The sequence below is a fragment of the Vidua macroura genome, chromosome 4 (assembly GCF_024509145.1).
Source record: "Vidua macroura isolate BioBank_ID:100142 chromosome 4, ASM2450914v1, whole genome shotgun sequence".
Lineage (NCBI taxonomy): Eukaryota > Metazoa > Chordata > Aves > Passeriformes > Viduidae > Vidua > Vidua macroura.
In genome coordinates, this window is record NC_071574.1 from 64,931,713 (window position 1) to 64,959,339 (window position 27,627).

General features: G+C 37.1%; 1 protein-coding gene across 2 annotated transcripts in view; it reads right to left on the reverse strand.

Annotated features, from left to right (window-relative positions):
- Window positions 1–493: 493 nt before the first annotated feature.
- Window positions 494–27,627, reverse strand: part of FAM193A (family with sequence similarity 193 member A) — a 75,672-nt gene continuing 48,538 nt past the window's right edge. For both annotated transcript variants that reach the window (XM_053976049.1, XM_053976047.1), the window contains 15 exons: window positions 24,014–24,091; window positions 23,314–23,448; window positions 22,359–22,471; window positions 21,963–22,205; window positions 19,904–20,057; window positions 19,618–19,797; window positions 16,470–16,721; window positions 14,296–14,494; window positions 12,780–13,052; window positions 12,156–12,438; window positions 11,441–11,627; window positions 9,673–9,903; window positions 6,948–7,791; window positions 4,013–4,094; window positions 494–1,362 (listed from right to left, as the gene is read on the reverse strand). In XM_053976049.1, coding sequence (XP_053832024.1) covers window positions 1,269–1,362; window positions 4,013–4,094; window positions 6,948–7,791; window positions 9,673–9,903; window positions 11,441–11,627; window positions 12,156–12,438; window positions 12,780–13,052; window positions 14,296–14,494; window positions 16,470–16,721; window positions 19,618–19,797; window positions 19,904–20,057; window positions 21,963–22,205; window positions 22,359–22,471; window positions 23,314–23,448; window positions 24,014–24,091 — 3,348 coding nt within the window. In that variant the 3' untranslated portion in view covers window positions 494–1,268. The remainder of the gene's footprint in view (window positions 1,363–4,012; window positions 4,095–6,947; window positions 7,792–9,672; window positions 9,904–11,440; window positions 11,628–12,155; window positions 12,439–12,779; window positions 13,053–14,295; window positions 14,495–16,469; window positions 16,722–19,617; window positions 19,798–19,903; window positions 20,058–21,962; window positions 22,206–22,358; window positions 22,472–23,313; window positions 23,449–24,013; window positions 24,092–27,627) is intronic.

Consider the following 27,627-nt stretch of genomic DNA (forward strand, 5'->3'; position numbering starts at 1 on the left):
TAAAAAAGCTTCTGCTGTCTCTATTCTGAACAGAGTATCAGAGAACTTCTGCAAGTGTGCTATCTTTACACAGTTCAAGCTCCTAAATCACCCATCTTCTTTCTCACTGGGCATACTATGGAACTGCAAACCATCACTATATTGTGAACCATTTACCTGACAGCAGCATCAAACCTACCTACTTCACTACTGCACTGCTATTGAACTGGAAATTTCTGTATTACCTTCTTGCTCACAAATGATCCACTGAAATAGAAACATTACAGTAATTCACAAAACCTTAGTTCCAGCAATCAGGAGGCATCTTTCTTGCTCTAGCAGACAGTTTTTCCTATCATATGAGCTGGCAAACAGAGAATATAGAAAAGTTGATAAACCTTCACTGACCAACTTTGACACAGTTGAAATTCAGTTTACAAAATTTTTTGGATGTTTCTTTCTCCCCCTTCCCCACCCACAGAGAAAAAAGCAAGACACAAGTCATCTGCCATACTAATGTATTCCATCTTTCAAAAAGAAAGACATGATTTTAATATTACTTAACAATATGTTAAAAAAGTAGCCAGTTAGGCTTCAGTGTTAATACAATTATACACTCTATAACAGATTTGATAGTGTGAGTACTGTTCTTTTTTAAATTTTCTCATTCTGCAAATATTCTTACACAAGCTGGCTACAAGTCAGGAAGAAAAAAATCAAAACACAAATAGCGTAACTTGTACACTCTTAAACAGTAGATTGTGAAAGAACTGAGGGAATACTTGTCCCATAAGAGCCTCTTTTCATGAAGTCATGTCAGGAGAATTCTGGAGCAGATGAAAGCACAACTGACTAGGTCCATTCCTTTGTCAGGAGTCAGAATGACAAAACATAGCTAGATGCAGAAGTGACAGGAGCCACTGCAGATGATGCAACCTAGTATTTTGGCCTCCACCCAAGCCTAAGCAATTTAAAGTCTCTGAGGCCAAGGCATTCAGAAGGAGATGGAAAAGAGCTATTGTTCCAACTCCAACGGCATACAGCTACAATCAAGTAAGTCTCACTCACAGACTACAAGCACACAAGCTAACAAATTCAGGTAGAAAGTGGCAATTTTTCAGTCCGCAAGAATTATCAGGCCAAAGGGTTCAGTGCAGATCCACACAGCACTGGGGACAAGGCAAGGCAGCACTGGCTCAAGACCAGATAAGCTCTCAGCACAGCAGGACAGGTAAGTGGAGTCGTCGTTCATTGATTCCTGCAGGGTTCCCTCCCTGTATTGTGTCATTTCAATGTGCAGCAAAGGTGGTTTTTTTTAAGCTAAAATTGGACCAGTTGATGGAAAGTCTCTGCCTTGTCTGTCTGGCAGAATCCAAGCAAAATCTGAAAAGAAAAAAAGCAATAAAGTGAAATCAGTATACTTAAAATCAATCCACATGTGTTATCCCTCTTTTGGAGAGAAGCTCTCATTCAGAAAGACAAAATCTCTTAAAAAACCATACATAAAGAAAAAAAAAATCATTTGTCCATCACCCAAATACATCATAAACCAGTTACTTTTAACACTACTGCATTACTAGAATTAAGTGAAGGAGGTAACAAAGATTGCTGCACATTCAGCAGCACAGAACCATGTTAAATGTCAACTAGAAACAGAAATGGCATTGCTGTATTCATCAACAATTTTGAAAGGGTAAGAAATAGTGGTAGATGGTGTGTAAAGCAGCATCACCAATGGCATGGGACACTGTGCTTCTCTTCTTAATACAGCAAAGCTACATTGGAGACAAAGACCTGGGGAAAGAAGGTCTCTAATACAGCAGATTTTCCAGCCCATGTGCCTGGAAAAAAAACCCCTAGAACAAAAATATTCTTATTTGCTTTCACTGACCACAGTTTATGGAATAACTCTGGAAAAAGTTGCCACATGCAGGCCTTTCAGGGACTGTTAATCTGAGCTGAAGAACTTTATTGAGGCAAGGTGCAGCTTGGTGAGGCTAAAGGCTGCATGACTGCATCAAAGCAGTGCAAACCTCTCTCTGGAAGGTTACACTGCTTCTGTAACAACTGAAAGTCAAAAAAAGGCGGCAGACTGAAGGAGCACAATTAAGCAGGTACAGTGGAAGATTACAATCAGACTTAGTATTTTCTTTCTGTGCTGGTTAGAAGCAGTGTGCAATATTAATCATGATGTCAGGGTGTAATTAAGGCATCCATCTATTATACCACTACAAAACAAGAAGAGAAGACGATGAATGAACTACAAGTGAAAAACATGCATTCAGTCAGCCTGTGCAGCTCATTGCCATGTAGGGTTACTAGAACATGCCATGCTACTAGCCTTCCAAGTGTTATTCTGGGCATTACCAAACGGTAGAGAACCTAGGTATTAAAGGTGCCTTAATGGCATTAAGTAGCTGTTTTTCTCCCCTAAAACAGAACTTATCAGAACTTATTTTTCTAAACAGGTATCCATAAAATCTAGACACTTCCTAACAGATGACAGTAAAGGAGCAGAGTCCATCAATTAGTGAATGGCTTACAAAACAGCACGCTTTAAAGCACTAACTCTTCAGCTGGAATCACATTTGACAAATTTATCCCCAAAATTCAACTGCACTTATACAAATGTAATACACTGGTTCATTCATTCTACTGAGAGTAAACAACTGATGAACAGAGCTTCTCTATAAAACCTGCATTTTGATTTTAAAAAAAAATCCTTTAATTGGCACCACTCAAAAATAATTTTTAAGACTATGTACCTGTGACAATTTCCTTGTCTTGCACATTGTAACTCCAGAAATAATCAGATATATGCATTTTGTAACAATAATAAGCAGCAATAGTACTCAGTTCTTTGCAAGACCCAGACACACATTACATCCCAAGCATGTAGTCTATGAAAATTATATGAATTTAGAAAAGAAATCCATACTGAAAGTCTTTTCTTGTAACAAATGGCTTGTGTTGCTTTGGGAAATAATACTGTTGAGTCCTAAATCTTTTAATTGCAGGAAACTGAGTTGTGACATTACAGATTTGGCTACTACCATAATGAAAGGCTCACTAGATGTATTCATGGGGAACCAGCACAACCAGCCACCACTGGAGAACAAATTCAAAGACATTTCAGTATTATGGAAGAACACATGCTACACTATTTAAACATGAACTGTCTCCTCATATTTGAGGAATTTACAGGTAACTAATATCACAGAATATTCTGAGTTGGAATATTCCGACAAGGAATTATCAAGTCCAAATCTCAATATGGTGCACAAATCCCAAAAATCAACCAAAAAGTACAGAAGAAAAGACTTTCACAAGCATAGGCATATATTATTCTTTTACTGTCACTGTACTAGGTCAGACGAATGAGGTTTTGACCAACTTGTTCTAGTGGAAGGTGTCCCTGCCCATGCCAGGGGGGTTGGGACTAGATGGTCTTTAATGCTCCTTCCAATGCAAACCAATCTATGATTCTAGGATAAGCATCTCCTCTTAAAGTCTGGCATAAGACACTTAGCCCACAGCTATTCATCTCTGCTTAATGTACAGTATAAAATTCCCAACTAACACCTGTAAACAAGGAAGAAAACAAAACAAACCTCTCTGAAGTATCTCTTTGGAAACTTAATCACTTTTTAAAAAAATGAAAATACTAATCAGTATTTGGCTTGTGTGGCTAATAAAGGAAATATTCACACAAACTTTGCTTATAACTAATGGTAATTGACAATATTCTGAAGGTCTTGATGAGAACCTATTATCACATAGATAATTCTGGCACTTGTTTCTGAAATTGTGCCATTCAGCCATGAGCTGTGCCCACAGATCACAGCTCTGGTGACTGTTACAGCATTCAGAATGTCAGCTGTAACAGGATTTGCTGTGTTACAACACAGGCTTTTCTGACAGGAGTTAGTTATTAACTTGGGGGTTGGTGTGGTGGTGTTATTGCTTGCTTTGCAACCATGCCACATGGAAAGTAGCAACAACAGCATTATGCACAGGGATTACAGCACTTTACCTTTTAAAATACTCCACTTCTCGTTCTGTTTCATCCATTTCCACGCTGTCTAGATCAATGTCTTTGGGTAGAAACACATCATCTACAAAGAAAAAATGATGGCACTATGTTAGATTCCATGGGGAAGGGGGAAGAAGAGAGGAAGAAGCTGCATTAAAGATGTCTTTGGAGAACTGACTGAACCTCATAGACTATTCATTATTCATATTTACGCTGAATTAATACACACCTATAATTAAATAGACACTTCTTAAAACCCCTATAATAGTATCTCTGCCCAGACTTGAAGGAGTTAGACTGGTAAAAAAGAAGAGTTGATTTAACAGTAAATGTATTTATTGCATGGGCTCCAAAAGGTACCTGGAATGCACATAAGAGCAACCAAATCATACAGAGGGCTTGATGAATCACATAGCTGTTTAATGCCTTAAATTTTTGGTCTTACTACTCTAGAAACATTTTAAAAACAGTATTTATAAAGAAAAATACTTGGAAACTTCTGGGTTTTAGAGTTGCTGTACCCCCTCTGGGACATGATGATCAGGCTGTGTCTGCAAGAGTTTAAGTCACACTGGCAACCATTAGACTTCATTAAAATAAAACACAAACAAATATTTAACACATCAATATAGCAAAGAAGTCACCATAGAGGCTGTTGGTATAATGTACTATCTCAGCATATGGTTCTCTTTTGGACTTTAAAAAGAAATGCATTGGAATCCACACATTTTTGTAGAACACTTTCCTCTGGAAGTTTCTTTCTCACTGCATATACACTCCAGTCTCATTTCTGAAGCAGCTTTACAATACATGTCAAAAAACAGGTGGGACAAAGCAAGTAACCAAAACCACCATGAACACACCTGACTACAGAATCCTTGAGATTATGAAGACAGACAACTCATGGTAAAGACACTCGTGGTAGTTTTAAAAGTTGCATGTATTTGCTATTCAACTTACTTCTGAGGAAGCAGAAAGCCCTACAAACACAGGGCTTCCTCAACACTCCTAGCTTTCTTTAGCCTGTTTGTAACAAGAAGTAAAAATACTCTGCCAGAAGACATTTCTTTAAGAAACAGAGATCTCACCAAAAGCATATTTACTGCTTTAACACTTCATTTGAAAACTCAGTTAAAACCCGCTAAGCTTTGTTTCCCTCCTTTCATGTTCTTGGTTTTTTTTCTCAGTTCAATCTTTGTATCTTTGCTAATTGGGTACATCAACCCTGTATCTTAAAAAAATTATAACTACATGAAAAATGGTGTATTACAGTATCTTTCTTGTAGCTGTGAAGTTAGAACTACTTAAAGTAAAAATCCAGTCCCAAGTCTACAGAGAACAGCACAATTTTTTATTGACAAATTCAGAAACATGTCCCTGTATTTTTTCACATTTAAACATTAGCATTTGGAAATTATAAGTATACTTGACTTAAGCAGGAGAAAAAAAAATGGTGGGGGCAGGAAGGAGGACAAGATGCAGGAAGGTACCTGCATTCTCCTACAGTAAACGCCCTCTTCCATATTTTCTCTTTCAAATGTCTGCAGTCTTCTCTTTCTGATCCCAGTTCTGGAGTTTTGTCTTGCTCCAATCATTGGAGTACATTCTTCTTGATAAATTAAAAGAGCCAAAACCCAAACACACCACAACAAAGTATGTACTAAGATGTCAGAGAAAATTGTTCCATACTGTATTGCTGCTTGACTGACATAGAATGGAAACATTAGGCATCAGATTTAAAAGCAGAGATAGTGGGCTGACCCAATCCAACCATGAAATAACTAAAAAAAAAAAAACCCTAGCACTTCCTGCAACCAGGAATTAGCTTTACATTTTTATTAACAAAGCTTAACAAAAGTAAGTATTCTGAAACACTGGCAGAGAATGCCAAGGCATGAAGGTCTCCTGTCTTGCTGTGCTTACCAGTCAGAACAGCAGCAAGAACTAACATATATTGAATTTATGCAATGTTACCACTCAGCTGCCAGGTGATCCCAGGGGAATGACCAGGTGCTCCGAGCAGACAGATGTCCACACCACAAAGTTGCCATCCCAACTGGTAGTCCCAGTAGGGACCCAGGATGTGCAAGAACAAAGAGGTGCGCCTGAGAACAGCAATTTGACTATGGTGCTGACAAAGCCAATGGGCCAGAACTCTGTGTGATTTTCAGCTCTGGTATTAGCTGTTGGATGTGTTCAGGCAAATAAAAAAATTAAGTTGGAAATAAAATTATTAAAGTGCAACTTGCTTCACTTAATCTTCTACAGTTGTATTACTTCTGAGAAATAAAAATAATTCTGTTGACTAGAATGAGTTAATATGGAGAACACAATCAACTTAATCAAGTAATTAACATACCACTACAATTTTTCACTCTGGCAAATAAAAAATAGTAAATTAGTTTCTGTATTCATTTGTTTACCTGATGATGTAATTAATGTAAGAAAGGAATTATTTCCACTGAAAAAAAATGCATACTTATACATGAATGACCATTCTTGGACTGAAGAATCCCCTTATTTCCCTTGCCTAAAGAGTAAGACCAACTTCAGACTATACTCCTAATGCGGTATGAGAAACAACCTTGTTTTTAAAGAAATTCAAAATAGATTTCAACATACTATTTAATTAAACAATATATTTATTTTAAGCAAGAAAAGAAAGCCAGTCTCCTCAAAAGCCTAAACAAAACCCCCTACAAAACCTACAGCATATGCTTATTCATTTGTTTTTAAAAGCATCCTCCACTTGACTAAAATGCTATCCATCTCTTAAGTGTTGAAATTCCGATGACTTGACTTTTCCTGACACCAGTTTTTCAGTTTCTCTGATTTACATTGGCAGGAATGCCTGAAGATAAATATGTCAGACTTCTGGAATGAAATGGTAAGAACAGAACATAACCCAAGTTCTTCAACTTTCTTACGCACTTACCAATGGAATTGTTGACTTTGTCTCCTTTTTTCTTCTTGTTTTTCTTGTTCTTGCCTTTTGGTTGAGGAGAATCTGCAAGTATAAGCTTATTATTTTGCTGCTGTTCACTTGGTGATGGGGATTCACTTGTTACAGGTGCTTTCTCTTCCTTTACATGGTTCAACTGTTTTTTGTTGTTATTGTTTAATTTCTTCTCATCCTTTTTAGGTTCTGCAAGTGTTGGGAGCTCTGCTGCTTTTGCTTTGGATTCTATTTGGTTTCTGGTTTTAGTCTGAATCTCAGCTGCTTTGGGGGATTCAACAGGCTTTTTAACTTGTTCAACACACTGTTTGTTCATCTGTTTTAGTTTCTGTTTGCTGTTTCCTTCTTTATGTTGATGCATAATATCAAGCAGAAAAGAGAGGGGCTCATGCTGCTTTACACTGCCCTCTTTCTGATAAAGCAGCTTCGAGTCTCTAGTGTTTACAGGATTGGACAGTTCACAGCCCGTGTCTAGAACTGGCCTCTGTTCTGTGTGATTCACATGTCTTGACAGTGAACCAGCTGAGGTTTCCATCTTTTCTGATTGCTCAAGGGTACCATTCTGAATGTCTTCAGGTGTGTTTGGGACAGGTTCCTTCACTGCCTGGCAGTTCCTAGGGAGCAGATCTGCCTTCGGACAGTCCTTACTTGTTCTCTCTTTCTTCTTTTTCTTTACAGCTCGTAACTGCTGAAGCTCTTGGAGCCGCTGTAATTCCTGTTTCAGTCTCTCTTCTTCTTCTTCCTCACGCCGCCTCTGCTCCTCAAGCAACTGGTGATGCTCCCTCTCCCTGGCTTCAGCTTCAAGTCGAGCTTTTTCTTCGAGCTGCAAAGTAATAGGTTTATTGAAAGTGACAAATATTTTGGAAATTAAGAGTTTTAGGGATTATTACTACTTTTCTTTATAAATCCTAGGATGTGAACATATGAACATACTTAAATCTGTAATTCTGCAGAGCAAGCAACTAAGTATACAAAGGCTGCCCTTTTAAATATATTACAATCCTTTCTCTATTCATATTTTCTATGTTTCTGTAACTCATTTGACCATAGTTAATAACAAAAGATCAGCTGTTGATATTTTCTTCCCTACTGCTAAGCCTAACTTCACATTAAAGTTTTCCATAGCCACAAAAAATTCAGCTTCCTTCTCAAAGACTGTGTGTGTTTCTAAGGTAATTCAAGCTTGCATTAGGTTCTATCATTCACCTGTTCTCTTGATATGGTAGCAGAGTTGCTCTGTTTCAGAGATCAGCAATGTTAGGAAGAAAATAATTAAAAGCATTCTGCACCAGAACACTAAGCAAATAATAGCTACATTAGAAGTTGTCAAAAATCCTAAGGATGGCAGTTTTCCATTGTCAGCCATTAGTTCATTAACCAAAACAAAGACATAAGGGATTTTGCCAGCCGTTACTGCCAATGCCTAAAACTTTGCTGTGCAGCATTGATCTTGCATCATTAGCAAAATGAAACAAAGTCATACAATGAGAACAATCATAACCATTTATTTTCTTGCACGTTTAGAGGTGCCTGTATGGCATTACTTTTTCACAGTTACAGAAGTCATTCAAAAAATGAGAATGGCTCATGAGAATGACCCTATAGGAATTTTCCACTTCTTATGCTCAAACTGCACTGTAAGAGCAAAGTGAATTTTGCATTGCAAATTTTACAAAGTTAATTTTATTTATAAATAATCCACTAAACCCTCAAGATACTGAATAGTGCTACAACATGAACATAAAGAATTTAACTTGTGAACATTAGGTCTTCCAAACCCATGGAAGCATTTAAAGAATGCAGAAGTAGTGCCAGAAGAAAATCCACAAACAAGAAAATATTTACAGTGTGATCACATAACACGCTTACCAGAAATCAAAAACATTCAGCAACCAATTACATTGTGCCTTGAACTTTATACCTATGGTTGATACTTGACTTGCTCTAGGAAAAGGTTTCCTGCCTGTTCCAACTTTAAAAAAAACAGGGTATTTCCTCTGTTATTCCTTTTTCATATTTCCTCTATATTATCCTCAGAAAATACTGTTTCAAAAAAATAATTTCACTATTACACATTGGAGTTTTTTAGAAATCGTTTTTGCCAATTTTCATTTGAAAGCAACCTGTAATTTTTTCTTTCCTGTCCCCTCTCTGCAGCTTGCCACTCCAGCTCAGGATAACCCTTTGTATCATCACGTGGCACAGCACTTAACCTCTGTCAATCAGGACAGCAAGGTGCTCAGTGCAATTATTCTAAAAATACCAAATGCAATTCCTCCTCTCTCATAAAAGCACTGACCTATGTTTCCTGGCTTCCTACAGACATGCTTTATCAAAACCATTATCCCAGTATAGAAACACTGACTTTCTAACTTCCATCACTTTTAAATGTCAATGCTACAAAACAATAAAATTTATAACATTTCTGATACTCAGAAATAACCTTCTGAAGTGTGGGAGATCCCAATATAAAGCTGACTTGCACCAAAACACATGACAATGGCATTTTCCGGAATCCTCCCAGTCTAGTACATAACTCCTCAGATAGCCCCCGAACAGGTAAGCCAGTTGTAAAAACAAACTGGCAGTGTACCACAAACCACAATTACAGCATTAGGATAAATCAGTGTACACTGGCATACTTGAGGGGAGTGCACAGATTCAAAAGTGTGAGGTCTGGGATAAACATACTTTTATGTCTTACCTTTCTTTGCTTATGCCTGGCTCGCTTGGCTGCACGAGAACTGCTGACAGGTTTGGTTTCAGAGCTGTTTATAAATTGTAGCAAGTCTTCCACCTTTCGATGGTCAACAACGCTTTCCCTTTCAGAGATCTGATCTGGTTTCTTCGGCTGCTCCTCTTTCCTTTTCGTTAAACGTAAACGAAGCTTTTCTCGCATCTCTGCATAATTTCTACTGGTTGGTGCAGCTGGAGGCTAAAGGACATGCAACAAAAGTTTAGTGACTGAATGGAAAAATTTCATTGACTTAATGCTTTGGAGATTTTGAAATTTCAAAATACTCTCCCTTCAAATAACACAGGAGGTCCAAACCTGACTATCAAACTCATTGTATGTGAACCTAAAGTGTACTTAACAGGCAACAGACCTGCCAGACTTGGCGCTGGCTTCTGAACTGTATTTTCCAACTGAATGAACAGCTGATCTTGAGGAGAATGGCATGAGTAAGAAGACAAAGAAATAACCTTTAAAATCAAGGAAAAATACTGTGACTTTTATTTCCATATTCTCTTGTGATTGGTATGCTGTATTTGAAAATTTCAAATGAGCAGACCTTTACTCTGTTTTTATTCCCTATGAAATCTGTTTCCAAGGTTGGGCTACACGGGCCTCTGGGGTGTACCTGTGAAGGGCTGATTATCCTGCACTGAAGCCTGCCAGCACACCCTCCAGCAGAGTCCCATCAATAACTTAACACTGCTGCAAGTGGAATCCTTGCATCATGTTCCATATCTGTACTCCAGCCACTGCTCCTGCCTCTCAACTCCTCACTGCCTCTCCCCTCCTGATGCCTTACCCCCTCTGCTCCTGTACCAGACCTGGTGCCCATCTGTTCACAGCTACACCAGTTCAACTCAGTAAACAGGCAAAACAAAGCCTATTAACTTAAAAATCCTGTCACATTCTGCCACTTCAGCAAAATGAATAACTTACTGTGTACTCAGGTAACTATCAAACACAAATCAAGCATGGACATAGTGGAAACATGCAAGAAGAAATGGAATGCCCTCCCTGGCCCCTTTAAGCCACAGAGTAGTGGCTTTTAATTCACTTGAAGAGCTAAGATGAAACTGACCTGATCAAATACATGGCAAATAAAGTGAGCATTTACTTCAAATAGGAAAAATGCCAGTGACTCAAATTGTACCAGTGAACCTATTATTGAAAGAGGCCATACACAGATTTACAAGTTAAGAAAAAATTAATGTGTTATATTTTAGCTAAGAATCTAGAGCCTTTTCTCTTTTTTTTTCTCCTTTTTAAAAAATCATATTAAAGTGAATACTTTGAGGATTGCTATTTTTACAGATAGCAGATTAGCTCATAAATTGCCGTAAAGATTTAAACTAATATCCTATATAAAGTGTACCTTTACCGCACCTCATCACATTCATTGTAACTACAGTACTACAGACGAGTGAATGAATTTTTAAAGTTATTTAAATGGCTCAGTGCCCCTGTTTCTAGTTTCAGTCAAACATGGCATCTATGATTCAAGTCAGTTGCTTTCTAAATATTTTAGTCATTTTTATTGCTCTTAAATGCTTTGAACTGAAAAGGTTTATTTCAATCCTTCATTTCAAAGAGGAAAATTACTTTTTAATTTAGTTTACAACTTCTTGAGTGAGTTTCAATGCTATCCCCTAAGATGCAGTCTGATAAATCACAGGCAACCTATGATGAGTAAGTGACAAAAAAGCAAACAAAAGCAATTTAAAATACAAAAACTTACTCCTCCATGGCCGAAGAACTCACAGTAACAGCAGTCACAGTATTTTCCTTCCTTCTGATTTGTGGAAGTTGAGGTACTGGAGCTATGCTCTGAACAGCTATCTTCATCCTGGCTCTCCTCTCCATCATACTGCTGATGATCATATGTGTTACTGTTCTCACAGCGATGGCCCTCACAATCAGGATCACTATGTTAAATTAAAAAAAGGTTATAAAACCCTAATGATAATGAACAAGGTACAAAATGTTATGTAATAATAATAGTAATAATAATTATGATAAACAAATATATACATCTTCCTGCCTCTAACAGGAACAATGGTTCTCCAACTGGGATATCAGCCATCCATGTAATGCCAAAATGACAGAAAACAGGTATGTCATACAATAGGTTTATGTCTCAGCAGCAGCAATCACCAACCAGTAATTAGAGTAAGAAAAAATAGTTTGACTTGTATATCCCAGGCAATATTTCTGAGTGAGCAAACATTTGTTTTCAAGCCTCTAAATTCAGTAACTGGACTTCACAACGGAAATCATATTTGAGAAGTCTCACACCAAGTTACATACTAAGTATCTGCACTTGGTTTCATTTGCTGAACACAAACACAGCTTTCACACTACAACCAGTGTCAAAGGAGAAGAGGTATCTGTATTTTCATTTCCCTTCTATTGAAAAAAAAAAAAAAGAATGGCAAGAATAACAACAAACTTACCTGCAGACACTTGGTGGGGCACTTACAGAGCTGTCTGTGGTTGAAGTAGGAGGTGCAACTGTAGTAGGACAAAGACCTGAATGAGGATCCACAAATCCAGGGGCTGTTGCAGCAGCTTTGGGGAAAGAAGGAGCAGCTAGGTTTGGAAGATGTGGTGTGGAGGCTGGAGACAGTGCAGCAGGAGACAGTGAAGGAAGGGATGCTAAACTGGTAGGACTATTTCGTGGTGCAACTGGTGCAGAATGTCTATGGTCCTCTTTATTAATATTGTGGAACACTTCACCTAAATTGGCAGAAAAAAAGAAATCACCTACAGTTAAAAATAAGTACTAAGTCCCCATAAACTATCCATAAAATCATATAGAGTACTGTATATTCTCAGCTTCTATAAATATCAGCAGTATTTAAACTAATTTCTATTACCAATTTCAAACCATAATATCAAGGTCTTTCACAAAGTTCTTCAATCCAGAAGTAGAGACTAACTCAAGAATAATAACAGTAATTAACAAAAATCATCAAGATGCATGATATTACTAAATTAAACACTTATACAGATCCTTATAGTTAGCTACATGTACTTGAGCCAGTTACTGAAGCTGCATGTGAGTTACAAATCCTTACCTATTGATGAAGGTCTCTTGGATGATACCTTGAACTGGTTGCTGCTTGACTGCACTGTAGTTGCTGTGCAGGAGACAGAAGAAGTGGCAGAAGAGGTTGCCATGACAACTTTATTAGCTTCCATAAAGGCATCCTGGAAATTGTACAGACACTTCTTCTTTGCAGCATTTTTTTTCTCTTTGCTGTCAGAAACTGCTGTTGTTTCATTGCTAGATGTAGCAGGAAGTGCTTCAGGTCTTATTTCTGAGAGTGCCGGTGCTAATATATCACTCCCTTCAATTGAAACACACCGAGTAATTAAGAATCACATAATTACTGAAGAGTCCTTATAGGGTTTAGAATTACAGATTCAATAATTCAGATGCAGACATAGGATATATTGTTAATGTTGGCTTATTAGGATTAGTGAAAGGAATCCTCCTTTCCCCCTCCATCCTCCCAAATAATGCAGCTATAAAAAATGTGCTGGGAAGTATCAGAGCAAAGTCACAAACCCTCAAGACAGAATTCTAAGAATGTTACTAAATGTGTTAACAAGTAGCAAATATACTACAGATCTCTTCATCCATTTATAATTTAAAATTTTTAATTGGACAACATTTTACATGCTAAATATATTACCTTCACTATCTGAAATCCAGCTAGGCCATGACAAAATTGTAAGATGAAACAACATCTTTTATCAATACAAAATTATAAACCATTTATTTATTTGAAATTTCAGTTAACAAAAACACCTTTGTGATAGACCTTCTAGATGAGTCTGCCACCAACCATCTGTTGGAACAGCTACCCACAACTACATTTGCAAATGGATGAGCTGTCCCACTGGGTAAGTTTTCTGGATGTTTTTAATGCCTTTCTTTTTAAGTATCACTGTAGTAGCTATAACAACTTAGCAGCAGATGAGGCTGAAAAATAAAGCCAACACACAAAACCCCCAAGCCTCCTTTTTTATATACGTCAAATAAAATAAAGGCTTTTTAGTATTTGCTAGGACGTGAATGGAAAGATTTCTCTCTCATTCTCATTTTCCTTTTATTCTTTTTCACTTTAACCATTAGGATTTCCAAAAGCTTCCTGGCTTAAATTAATATTTTTCTTGATTTATGCCTCTTTCTGAATGACAATGTGGTTATCTGTGTGCATTATAAGAAGCAGGACACAGTGCCTCGTTACCAGTGCTCTTACTACCCTGTAGAAGTAAAGCAGGCTTTTGTGGAGAGGTCTAGAAGTTATTTAAGTTTCCCTTTACAATACTAAACTTCTGAAGACAAACATAACTCTACAATGACCACAAGTGAAAACCAGCATGCTATTTATTTGCCTTTAGCATCTTCTCCCCAGTACATAAGAATTTATTTTCCAATTTTCAGTCCAACTGGAGTAGAAGTTGCAGCAAATCTGCCAGAACCCCATCTTATAAAACCATAGTGATAAAATCCACCATTCCCGAAAAGAAACATAAAACATAAGGCTTTTAACTAGTCAGTGTGAAGTAGTAACAAACCCTCACCAGGAATTGTGTCAGGCAAAAATGTAGCAGGATTCCAGTTCTTGTCATTCATCACTTCTGAACCCCAAAGACTTATAAATTTAGAGCTATTCCAATCTGGAGTGCTCCCAAAACAACTTGGATAAATATGATCTTGGAGAGATGCATTGAATACTTGGTGCTTGTTTGTATGATTCTGAACTGGAGCTGGTGGTAATGCCTACAACAAAAACAAAGAGTATTTCCTCCATTAATATTCTGTTTGCTTGCACAGTCACTCCAACAGCAATATTCAAATCATAGTGCTTTAATTGGGAAAAGCATTATCAAACGCATAATAGACAGTATTTCTCAGAAAGACAAAAATACTGATTTGTTGATAATTATAATGCATATACTACATTACACAGGTTGTATGTACATGTATGTATTTTACACTCACAAAGCACTGCTTTTACAATCAACTAACTGATGAACACAAAATATCTAAATCTCAAAAAATAGTTGTGTTAATATACAATTAAAACCAGTATTTGTATAAATTTACAACTTGCTAGGAATTACTACCCTTGAAAGCACAAGCTGCCTAAACAAACTAATCTTCTCTGACATGACAATCATCACCACAGAAGACAATTGTGATAAAGGGAGTACAAACAGTTCAGCATTGAAAATAAGGGCAAGAGAAAAATAAGTAAAACATATAAGACAAAAGTTAATTGTTTTCTTCCTTTCTTTTCAAGTATTAAGTGGTTCCTAACTTAAAATTAACAGCCAGGAATACACCTTCTCCTTTTAAGAACCAGCTGGGGGGGAAAAAAGGAAGCACACACTTTTTTTCTTGTTTTACAGAGACAAGTTGTTTGGGCTCACCCCATTTCTTCTGGCTGAAATTGTTTATACACATTCTAAAATGACCTTTCTCCCAGAGACCTCATGCAACATAAACACTATATTCAAATATTGCCACCTTTAAAAACGCCAAGGAAAAGCAGGTTTTTTTCTCTTTTTATACTAGATTTGACGCAAATTAAAAGCTATGCAGAAGTAGATATAGATATTACAGATACAGATATTAAAAATATCAGTTGAGTCCAATGGCATTTCAGACATGAAACTCATGGCCAAACATATACCTGGCCAGACTATATACCTAGTCTCCCTTTTTTATAAAGAAAGATTTTCATTATCTGCCTAATGGGGAATGTGGGAGGGGCTGGAATAACCTGCATTAAAAAAAATTCTAATACATAGGTGCAAAGAAATACTTAACATGGTTTCAAAAGAAGAGCAATAGGTTGTTATTGGCACATTGCAGCTATGGAACAGAGGTAAGGAAGGGACATCCAAGACAGGAAAACCCAATGTGGAAGTGTTAAGAAGGACAAAAAGAGCATGTAAGAGTCATCTTGGTGGACTATTCTACTCTCCTTGCAACCTTGGATCAGACTAGGAGATGACTAAGATGTACCTAATGACAAAAGTTTTTTTGCCCCTCTCAGCAGCATCCACAGTTCAGCTGCTTTAAATATATGTGAAACAACAACCCCATTAATAGGAGTGCTTGGGTTTGACTCATATTTCTGAAAAGCTGTCAACTGGTCCCAATTCTTGTTCCACACCTTCCTCCTGTTTATTACTTACGAGTTTAAGGTCAAAAGAATTTTGCAGAACCTGCAGTAATGCAAGTTCTCTTGAAGGACAAAAACCCCTACCAAATATGAAGTAAGACTCCTATGTCTCTGTTTTCTGAAAAAAAACCAACAAACCCCAACCAAAAAAGAGAAGAATTCACAAAAATTTTAACTACAAATCTCAGAATATTATTGCCAAAATGGAATACTAAATTTTTCTGATACATATGAAATGAAGATTTAATTAGTTCTCTTACACTGACTGAAGATCCATCACTGTGCAAGACTCATTTGATTCAACTTGCTTTCTAATCACAGTGAAGACATTATCAGTCTTCCTGACAAAAAAATACCCTCAACCATTCTGAACGAACCTTCCAGCACTTCTGAGTTCGTCTTACTCCTTGCCCCTCACCACTCCTTGCAAAAGGAATATTATAACCAAACCACAATTTGGAGCAACTTTTCATTGTTTCACTGATCCTCAGTCATCCTGGTTTATACAGTTGTACAGAATTTTTCCTGGGATGGGGATGCATCCATGTCCTTGGTCAGGCTTACCTTATTGTGTGTGAAGGGAGAAGCAGTGTACAAGGTGGGATGGATAAGTGGACGAGGCAGATGAGGAATTGTATGCAATGGTATATGTCCATGGATGTGAGGATAAAGATGAAGTGCAGGATGTGCAGGTTTTTCAGGATTCATAAACTGGTGCCCAGCAGGCAGGCGTCCAGTTGCAAGTGCAGAGACTGTTAGTCCTGAGGCTTCTTGTTTGCAAACGTGACATTCACAAGCATTTGGACCTTGGTCAGCCTATAAAGAAACCCCAACAAAACCCATTAAAAATTCAATCTACTCAACAGACAAAAAAAATTTAGTAATCAGTAGTATTATTTCATTTTGCATACATCAATTAATATTTTCAGAGCATCCGCAGAATTTTTTTCTAGTACCAGTAGGAAAAGTCTCATAGTGAAGCAAAAGCACTAGTGAAGAATCTTTTTCTTACTTAAAAGAATATCCTAAAAATAGAGAGTTTTCGTACCATACAGAGATTTAATGTCCACTATCAGTGACAACAAGCAAAATACTGATACAAACTTTGACAGCATTCAATCATTACTAGGCAATCACCCCAGTATAAAAAGAAAAAACCTAACTCAATTAGTATTCTTCACAATTTTCCAAGCATATGGAAAAAAATAGGTGTAGAAGTAGTGGTAAGAGTTGATTAGCTGATAAAATTGGAAGCAGTCCTCAGCTGCACTAGGCAGAGCACAAATAGTATGTCAAGGGAGGCAATCTCTCCACTCTGCTCAGCACTGGTGAGCCCAGTGCCAGTCTCAGTTCTAGGCTCCCAGTATGAGAGACATGGACACACTGCTGGGAGACCAGTGAAGGACCACAAAGATGGGATCAGTGGGATCTTACCAGTGTATGTTCCCTGACTGGGTGGGGAAGGGATGAACAGAAAGGACAGTGCCAGGTTCCTCTCAGTGGCAGGTATCCCATGAAAGGATCAGAGGAAATGGACACAGACTGAAATACAGGAAATTCCATTCAAACCACTCATTTGTGAGAGTGGCTGAACACTGGAACATATCACCTACAGCAGTTCTAGAACCTCCACTCATGATGGTACTCAAAACCCAACTGGACATTGTGCTGACCAACTCTCTATAGATGATCTTGCTTTGACCAGGAAGGCTGGTCTGGATTATATGCACAAGCCCCTTCCAAACTCAACTACTCTGTAAATGTGTGAGAGACATTTCTCGTAAAAATTTTTACGAGACATTTCTCATAAAAATTTTACAATCTCACCAACCATGAAAAATACACACTTCAGAAACTTGGACTGACCTCAAGGTATCATCAGCCTCTGTTGTCTCAATAGAACTCAAGACTTTAGAAGAAAAGCAGCCCAAGAAAGAGCAGCTCCACTTCCCTTTCAGTTGATTACTTTTTCCAGCCATTGTCACCTGACATTTCACTGGTAGATAATTTTACCAGAAACAATAACAAGAATACTTCCCAATTTCTCCTTTTCCCAACAATGTGGCAGTTCACATTTTTCCAAAAATGTAACATTAAGACTAGCTTTCTAGAGAAGAACTGACAGGTGATGCTCTTCTTAAATATCCCTTCTCAGAAACAAGTAATCATCATTATCACTTAAAGGCATTACAGCCTTTAACATCAGGTATATTTTAACAAATAACAGAGATTTCATAAACCAAATACAACTGAATTAATTTCATGTATAAAGAAAACAAAAAACCCACCACCTTTATAATAAAAATATTGTACTATCCAGAAATCAACACTAATCAACTAACAAATGAAAATGGAAAAAATATTTCAAACAAACTGAAGAGACTCAAAAGCCAATTCTGACAAATTGGGTACAGAAAAGGAATCTAAGAGAAATAGAGGTACTGAGTAAGTTAACAGAACCAAGAGGTAATGCCAAAAAATCTTGAATTCACATGACACGTACTAGTGAAATCCATCGCTTAAATACAACACTACTCGGCTCTGATTAGAAGATCAGACTAAAAAAAGAAAGTCATTATGAGTTCCTCAGAGTAATTCTGAGAATATTCTTATTCCTCAAAGAAAAGAAAAAGAGAAAGGCTAAATCCATTTTTTTATCTTGCATTTTAGTTTGCTTCCCTAAGGCAAGCAGACTTATATAATCTAATTTGATTTTCCACAACGAATACTGAATGTCTTCACCAGTTTCAAACTAGTCTGACAGAGGTCTCACCCCATGTAATTTTTATGGCATAGGTCAGCGATACATAGAAAAAAAAAACCTCAATGTACTCGCTGAAAGAAAATTAGTTTAATACCCTTAACACATGAGAAAATACTTCCAGTGGAATGTCTTAAAACATCCTAACCAAAGATAACATCTGCTGGGAGACCACTGTTACCCAAACTCTCAAAGGTGCTCCAATATGGGCTTTCTCATGCAATAAGAAGAAATAAAAGTGACAGTTGCTCTCAAAGCAGTGAGTCTGTGTTGTAGCTGCATGGTAACTCAGATTTAAATCCTTGTAGTTACAAAGACAAATCCAATGGATACTGTGTTTTGGTGCTCAGTCGTTAAACCACACACTGCTACTTGCAGAGCAGATAGTCCAGGCATGGTTCTCTAGGTGGTCTGATAGCCTTACAGTCAAGAGCTTCATAATCTTAAACCATTAAAAACAAACAAACAAACCACCAAACATCCCAAGACCCATGATGTTAAGACATGCAATTGATTTAAACACATAGGGTTTACACAGGGAAAGGTAATCCTCAAATAGAATATGAAAGAAATATGTGTTAACTATGTAGTCGTAACATCCACCCCCCACTCTAATTAATTTCAAATAACATAACACTAATATTTAGCAAAGATCAGGTTAATCTTCCAAACAGAAATGCTTCTTAGTTTATGTTTCTCATTTATACAGGTAGGAATAAGCTTTTTCCCCTTTTCCTGAAGCAACTTCTAATAAAACTAACATATTTCAGGTTTTGACTAAAAGATTATTTGACATGACAATGTAATAATTAGTTATTTTAGATGTCATATTTACCTACTGACAACTTAATATTTTAAGTTAAAAAAATAATTGATGATGTAAATGTCTTCTCCTTCAGCAGCCACATTTCAGAAATTAATCTACTACAAGAGGCTTTTAGATGACTGTACCTGCTGACTGGGGTAAGAAGGTGGTGGACTATCCATTTTTGTTTCATCTTTCCTTAATGCCCTTTTTCCTAGAGACATTTCCTCCTTTTGAGTCCCTGGTGGTTCACCACTGCTCTCCCCATCTGCTTCCTCATCATCTGCTTCTGAGGAACTGCTGCTAGTACTGCTCACCTGAGGAGACTGGACAACATTAACTCATTATCACGGGGACATTAATATGGACAAGCATTTCTCCAGTGAGCACATCCAAAACCCAGAACAAACTAGGACACTGTAAATGCTGTACCTCATCTTTCAATGCCATGTTTTCACCGCCGCCGTTTAGCTCGCTGTGGATTCCATTCATGTTGGCTACAACCTCTGCATCATCGTAATTATTCAGTGGGTAGATATCAGCAAATTTTGCTGATAATGGCGCAACATCATCATCATCACTACCACTGAGGGGGAAAAGAGGCTTAGATAAATCCCAGTGCTCAGTTATAGTGAAAGCAGCTAGAATACCAAGATGAAATAAAGTTGAGGGCATCCCTTGTATAAATGTTCCAATTAGGAGTAACAGATGGTCTTCCAAGTTGTTCAACTGAATTTACTTTTTCAAGGAAGTAAAATCAAGCAACCTGCCACATAATCCTACTCAATGTAGCAGTCACATGCCTGAATGACAAGACTCGATTAAAAATAAGATTCTCTACTGGTTTTGGGTAAAATATTTTTCAAGCACTGTTTTCTGACCAAGAACCTATGGAATTGATAATTGCAGGATATTGATGACCTTTAATTTGATGAAAAAAGCCTTAAGCCAATGTCTTCCTTCATAGAAATTGCTAAGTGGAAAAACCCGCAACATCAAATTTGAATTTTTCCCACATTAAATGTCACACCAGTAAAAAGGAAACACTGAACACATCACAGTGGCTCTTAAATTTCTCAAGAGCTGTTAGTTTGTAGACAACCCCATATCTGCATGCTTTTCACAATCTGCTCTAAAACACTTAGTGGATTTTTTTTGCCTAACAGATAGATAGTAAAAGGACGTGCACATTTAATTACTCACTCCAGGGAAGTGTTGCAAAGATCAGTTAGTTAATGTTGCTACAATAATCCAGAGCTCTTAAAAGAGCTCTTAAACTGTGCACTTTTATCTTGCTGCATTCCATAAAATACTCAGCCAAAATTTAATTACATGATGGCACCATTAGGCATATTCCAAATGTGCAATGAAGAAACAAAACGCAACAGATAGTATGAGACATAAAATGGCACTTCCCCAAGGAGCAGTGGTATTTCCCTAAAAATAGGCTTCTTACAGTAAATAATACTTGGATTCAACTGAACTAGCTTCTGAAGAGACAAACTGAACAATTTTTGACATTTCAGCACCAAAATTAGTGAGAGCTTATAGAAATTGCAAAGCACACATTTAAGAATATGTAGCTGTGCTCCCAAAATGGGTTCAGAAACTACAACTCTGTAATGAAATATTAAAGCATTGGTGGTAGTAGATAAATGCTTAGAGGAAATGGAACTTAGTGACTGACAGTCACTAGAAACATCCCACATATCTGCACTGTCCTTGTTCATCATAGCATATGAGCACAGAACACTATGGCAAATTCCCCTGACTGTGCCTACAGCAGGTATTTCATTATTTCAGTGTTCCCACTGTGCAAGTAACTCAAGTTGGGTTTTTAAAATATTTCTTTAGAATAGCACATAACAGAGGACGCTCCTGGTTAGCTGTACCCATACTGAGCACAAAAGTCAGCCCACCAAGCAGCTTTAACTGTTTGGAATTACTATTAGACTAATGTGTCAAATCTGACAATGACTTTGATTGGAGTGTAAGAAATTGGGTGTCAGATACTTCTGATAGGGACAACAATTTTTGATGCAAGATATATTAACACAGGTTCAACAATCCTAAAAGCCATATAATAAAGGGTTTTTTTGGAACTAAAGTGATTCATGTGTAATTATGATCCTTCAAAGAAAGGAATGCCAGTTATCTTGCTCAGTTTAGGAAAATCTGACATTTTAAGATGATGCTCTAAAGTAGATTAATATCTGATGTTCCTGTAATTGCAAAGCAGGAAAGCACACAATACAAAAACCTCCAGCAACACTGGTAATACAGTATTTTCAGAAATTTTACAGCATATTTTTTAATATATACATGTATGTTTGCACAACATACAGCTGGAGTTGTGGCCAGCTGAATACAGTACCATTATTAAATAATTTTCTGAGGCAAAACTAGCATTACATAATGACAGCCTGCCAATGTCATTTGCCTGCTTAAGTTCAATTCACTATAAAAAATTCAAACAGAAAAAGGAACTTACAAAGTTGGTGCAGAACCATTATCTGTGAGGATGAGTCTGGGATGTTGCTGAATTGTGATAGGTGAGCTGGAACCCGATCCTGAACTCGCTGAAGACATACTGGGTGGGCGGATCTCAGATAAATAATCCGGGGCAGAATCAATTTGCAGTGGTAACTGGTTAATGTGGATATCATCCGTTATGGGAGAATCCATGATGCCACACGTTAAAATGTGTGAAAGGCTGCAGTCATCACAAGTACATCTGTTCAAGAATTAAATTACAGATTTTTATGGTCATGTTTAACTAGCATTTATTTACAGTAACCACACTCTTTGTTCCAATAATGTATTTCCTTTTTCCTTGAACAGGAAAGTAAGGATTTATTCTGATTTCAAACTAAAAACATCCGCTCACCTTCTTCTATAATTACAGTTGGGACAGTCAGGCATGCTCAAACGTGATGACAGCATGTGTCTCATTGTGTCTGTGAAGTTGTTCTCCCCAGATAGTGCTTTCTTGTTATTGAGCTGAAGTAAATGATAAAAGCAATGTTTTAGTAGTGCAGGTCTTCCCGTTAAAAATTCAATGGCACATAATGACAAGTTACATAATCAAAAAGGGTTCTTTGGGCAAAATAATTTAAAAGCAGAATAATTCATAATAACTCCACAAAGGTGGTATTTTGATCACAAAAAGGAAGTTCAGAGTTACAAATGACAAACATTTGGCATCAATACTCTTCAAATAAAGTCTGTCTCTACTATGAAATAGGAAAATGAACAAGTCAGTCTCCTTGACTCATTCATACGTACATCTTGCACTGTACTTCTGCTGATGCATTCTGAACTTGAGCAGTTTTTGTCTTGTTTCATGATATGAAAAGGACGTTGCTGACCAATGGGGAAAGCAAACTGACCCTTAACTTGCCAATCAAAAAAATGTAGGACTAATTTGGTAGCTACATTGATATGGAGTCAAGAGTAGGTGCTCAAAACAGGACTTGACTGCGTTAGTGAAAAAAATACAACCTCCACCTGGTAGAGGCCTAATCCTGAAAGCACCTAATTTCATTAGACACCTACAAGCCTTAGGTTAAACAAGGATGTGCCTAAGCTCCCACTTCTATAGATGCCCAGACCTGATCCTTACCTAAGCAGCCATGGTCTTACAGCTCACTTAAGGCCAATTAGGATCAAGGAAAAAGAGGATTCTTCCTCAAGTCCTCTGAGTAGACCTGTATACCAGATGTTCTGAACACACGGTTAACACAGGCTTATGCTCCTTATAGGAAAAAGTACTTACTGATGACTGCTTTGAGACATTGCCAATTTAAGCTTAAGTTTAAGTTTATTAAAAGGTACTATCATACTCTCTCTGGCTCATGACTAGCGTTTCTTTCTGCATACTGGTACAGGAACGGAGAGGTTCTCCATCCAGAGTTGACTCTATCCGAAGCCCACTGTACTCTTATGGAAAGCATGATGCACACTTGAACACTTCTAGGCTGCAGAAGAGAGTACTGAGTCTTAAACAGCAGTTTTATAATAAGATAGAAACTTCTATTGGCCCTTCTCTGGTTACAGCTTAAAGAAAGGAACACAGTTCTGCTCAGCCCTCTCCCCAAAAAACAACTGCAGGAGCTTTCTCCAGAGTCTCAACAGGTGGAATTACCTGCCCTGACACTGAGGCTCATACTCCTGCACACACACAGGCATTTGTTAAATTCTTGAGCACAATATTCCCTACCATGTACGTCAGGACAGCTCCACACTCAATGTATTGGCTGTTTTGGATTCCACTCTAAGGCAACAAAAATTCCCTTTTTTTTGGTACAAAGATTTTAAACATCTGGCATTCAGTCCTAAGACTACAGTGTTTATGTTTTACCTTGTAGTAACTGAGATTACATACTTTTACCTGCTCTTCTTGGATCTCACTTTTCTGTATTTTAGCTGATCAAATGTCATGCCTGGCACAGAAGTAGTACAACATACTACACTCATGTTTGCATCTTACAAATATATGTGCAGCATTAGTAAAACTTAGAAGGGTATGAAAAAAAATCCTACCTGCTCTTCAATAAAACGCCTCTGTTTAAAAAATTCCCAGTCTTCCTTTAGCATGCGTTGTTTTGTTTTCATTGCCATCTAAAACAGAATTTGAGGAAAACTCATTGATTTAACAATAGATAACCTATTTTGTTGTCAATTGGTCTGTTTCATTAAACCTAGCTTATCTGTACTACTCTGCAAGTACTTACACACTTAGTCAATATGAAATGTGTTTCACTTCCTTTCACTTAAACAAAAGATTTTATATTTATTTATATATGATTTTTCACTTTATTTTCCACTCAGATTTTTTTACTGTTACTCCTTATGTTAATATTTATTTTCATTAGTTTCATAATAGTTTTAATAAACAGTGATTGCTATTAAATACTCAACATCTCAGATTCACTGCAATCCATTAATATCTAGAGATACTGGACTTTAAGCAAGGCCCCAATTGCAGGCTCAAGTGCAAACCCTGAAGTACCATGTGTAGAACTAATCAGCCAAAGAGTCAAAAGAATCAAAAGTAGTGACCTAGACTAACACTATTTATTCATCAAAGTTTTTCATGCCCCTTGATTTATCTAAGGCTGGAAAAATACTTTGTATTTGATTGTCTCTCAAATCATATCAACATAAATGAACATAAGAGTCTGTAACTTTTTGTACACAAATATTTTTCTGATTTAGTAAATAAATTGACTCTGAGGGAACACAAAAGCTTTCATGAACTCTAACACAACAAAATGCAAGAACAAAACTTCTCCAGTCGTACCTTACAATATTCTAACAGCATTACTTCATCAGTGTGGAAAAACAACTACCTGGGTTATCGTTTACAAATATTTTTTTAAAATTTACCTAAATAATAATAATAATAATCATTACCTATCACCTTATAGACTATAAGAGATTACTTCATAGAATAGGTTAGTGAGCCAAAGATCAGTAGTTTACACAATTAGCAACATTCTTTTTATCTTCAAAAGCATGCCTCCAGAAACTCATACTTGATAAGAAGTTTAAAGTCCCACTACTAAGCTAAGTATATTATTACTATTATCATTATTTAACTTAGGAAGATGAAATTTTAAGCTGAGGATCTGAAGCAGTATTAAGTGGGAAAAACCTGCCTAATTAATTTCTGAAACTATCAGCATCACATTTTAATTACTAGTGTGGATTTGGATTTCCTTTACTCCAGTGAGATAATGCTAACACCAAAAAAATGAGTTTACCATGTCTGTGTGTGCTTATAAAAAAGTAAGAAAAAAAGACACCCATGAAATATTCTTAAATCATTCATACCATTTCTTAGATACACTAAAAGGTACTGCAGAGTCTGTGGAAGCAACATGAGAAATTTCATCCTGGATGAACTATCAGCTCCTGAGAACCCTTGAGCTATATTTAAGGCCAGCAGCTCTCACTTGTTTGGATGCCCTGACACCTGAACCCTCACCATCGAAGTCAGCCACCTCCATTCACTACACTTTGTAAGAGAAGACTTTTAATGCCAGAGAACGACATTTAAAACAGCCAGTGCATTAACTGGGAGCTGCCTACTCAAGCCTGCCAAGAAACTGTCAGAGCAAACAGCATAGGATAAGTCCTGGTACCTGAGCATTAATGGGAACAGGAGCTGACACTCAAGTTTTCCTACTTCCACCGTTGCAGCCTTGCCAATGCTCAGTGTCTACAAGTATCTTAAGTTATTGATTCCATAAATAATAGAAACCCACTTCTCTCCTTCCTTTCTTTTCCCCAGTGAATATTTATTTCACCAGAGCAAAGCAGCTGCAATACAAACCACATGAATCATGCCCAAGAACTCTGCTAGGAAGTGGGAGATAAATTCAAATGCCATCAGAAGAAAAAATTTACACTTCAGTCTTGTGCATCTGGACTGAATATGCTATTACAAATGCCCTATGGAGAAGAGAGGGCCACTATCAACCTCTTCCTTCCTCCCTATTTATTTAAGGCTAAAAAGTATTTGAGCTCCATCAGACAAGCAAGACAGAGAGGTGAACAAGTATTTTTCCATTCTGAAATGGATTTAATCATGAAACAAAGTCAGCAGTCTGGTCAGAACAGAAACATAACATTAAATCATCAGTGAAAACTCTGATATCCATACATATTTCAAAGGATGCTTGTTTCTTCCAAACTTTAAAGTCTGCACAAAATGTAAATTGAGCTTCCCAAATTTCATGTGTGAATCTATTTTCCTAGACTATTTCACTAGAAATAACAAAAATAATTCTTCCTATCACAAACTCTCAGCACACAAAAATACTGACTGCTTCATTACCTACACAGCCACCATAAAGACAAAAGCCAATTTATGCCCATGCTATTTTGTCTACTGAGTTGACCAGGACTGTAAAAAGAGTAAGAGTCACACATTAATACGGAGAGACAAGCAAGAAGCTCTGCCTGGGCAAAAGCATTTCAGATTAAAAAATAAATTAATAATAAAAAAAAGGAAACTAAAAAAAGGAAATCCTTTGGCATGAAGCACATATTACTGTCTAGCCATTATCTGTTGAAACAACCCAGGACCTCCTAGGTAAATGTAGTGTAAGTATGGTAAGGAAATCAGGATCTGGATGTACAGGCTACATACACTTAAAACTTTCCTGTACTCAAGATATTCCAAAGATTTTCCTCAGATTTAGCATATTATTAATTCAGGCACTGATACAGATGATTCCTTATTCTAAACTTTATCACAGCATACACACATGTATTAAGTTATGCCTGTGCATGACACAGCTATCTTACACAGTCTTAAACAATTAGTATTTGTATTGCTTGCAAGAGCTATTATCTTTTTTACCAACAAGTAACAGAACATACTACAGTGTAGGGTCCATCAATTATCTTTGCTGATGGGCTGCTTTGGGTATAGTTCCACAACACATAAGTGAGAACTATTCTTAAATCTCTTTTCCTTTTCAACTTTTCAAACGCCACCTCACAAGAAAACCTCACAATTTTGTTGAGCCAAGAAGCAAGCAACTAATGAACATGGATTCACTAGTAAGATCCACAGTTTCTATAGAAGCTGGGCTTTCTGATTTCTAACTTGTTGACAAAAACATCACTGCAAATTCAGGTATGATGTTTACACAGAATAATGTATTTTTGATCAAGAGAGTATAACCACAGGTTATCACCAACACAGGGTTTAAGGCATGAATGCGAAAATGCTTTTTCCTACGAATAAATACCAATATAAATATGACTATCTTCTTTAAAATTTGAGGGTTTAAGTTTTACAATTGTTTCTTCTACACACCCCCCACATCGTTGCAGCTACTTTTGGTCATTAGGAAATAAGTCATCACATTAAATTTCCCAACTGGGAGAAGAGTGCCTGTTTGCATAGGATACAGGCTTCACTGAGCAAATTTTAAAAATGCTACAAGATGGGACTTGCGGCAGCTGCACAAGCTGGACTTGATAAAAAGAAATATAGAAAAGTCAGTTAAGAGCTGATTATCAAGTGGTAAAAAACCAACCAGTCACAAACCACGTATGAATGTGACTCTTCAGAAATATTTTAAAAAAATGGCTGAATGATAGCAGTGAATTGGGCTCCTTTCTTGCTAGAGAGGCAATAT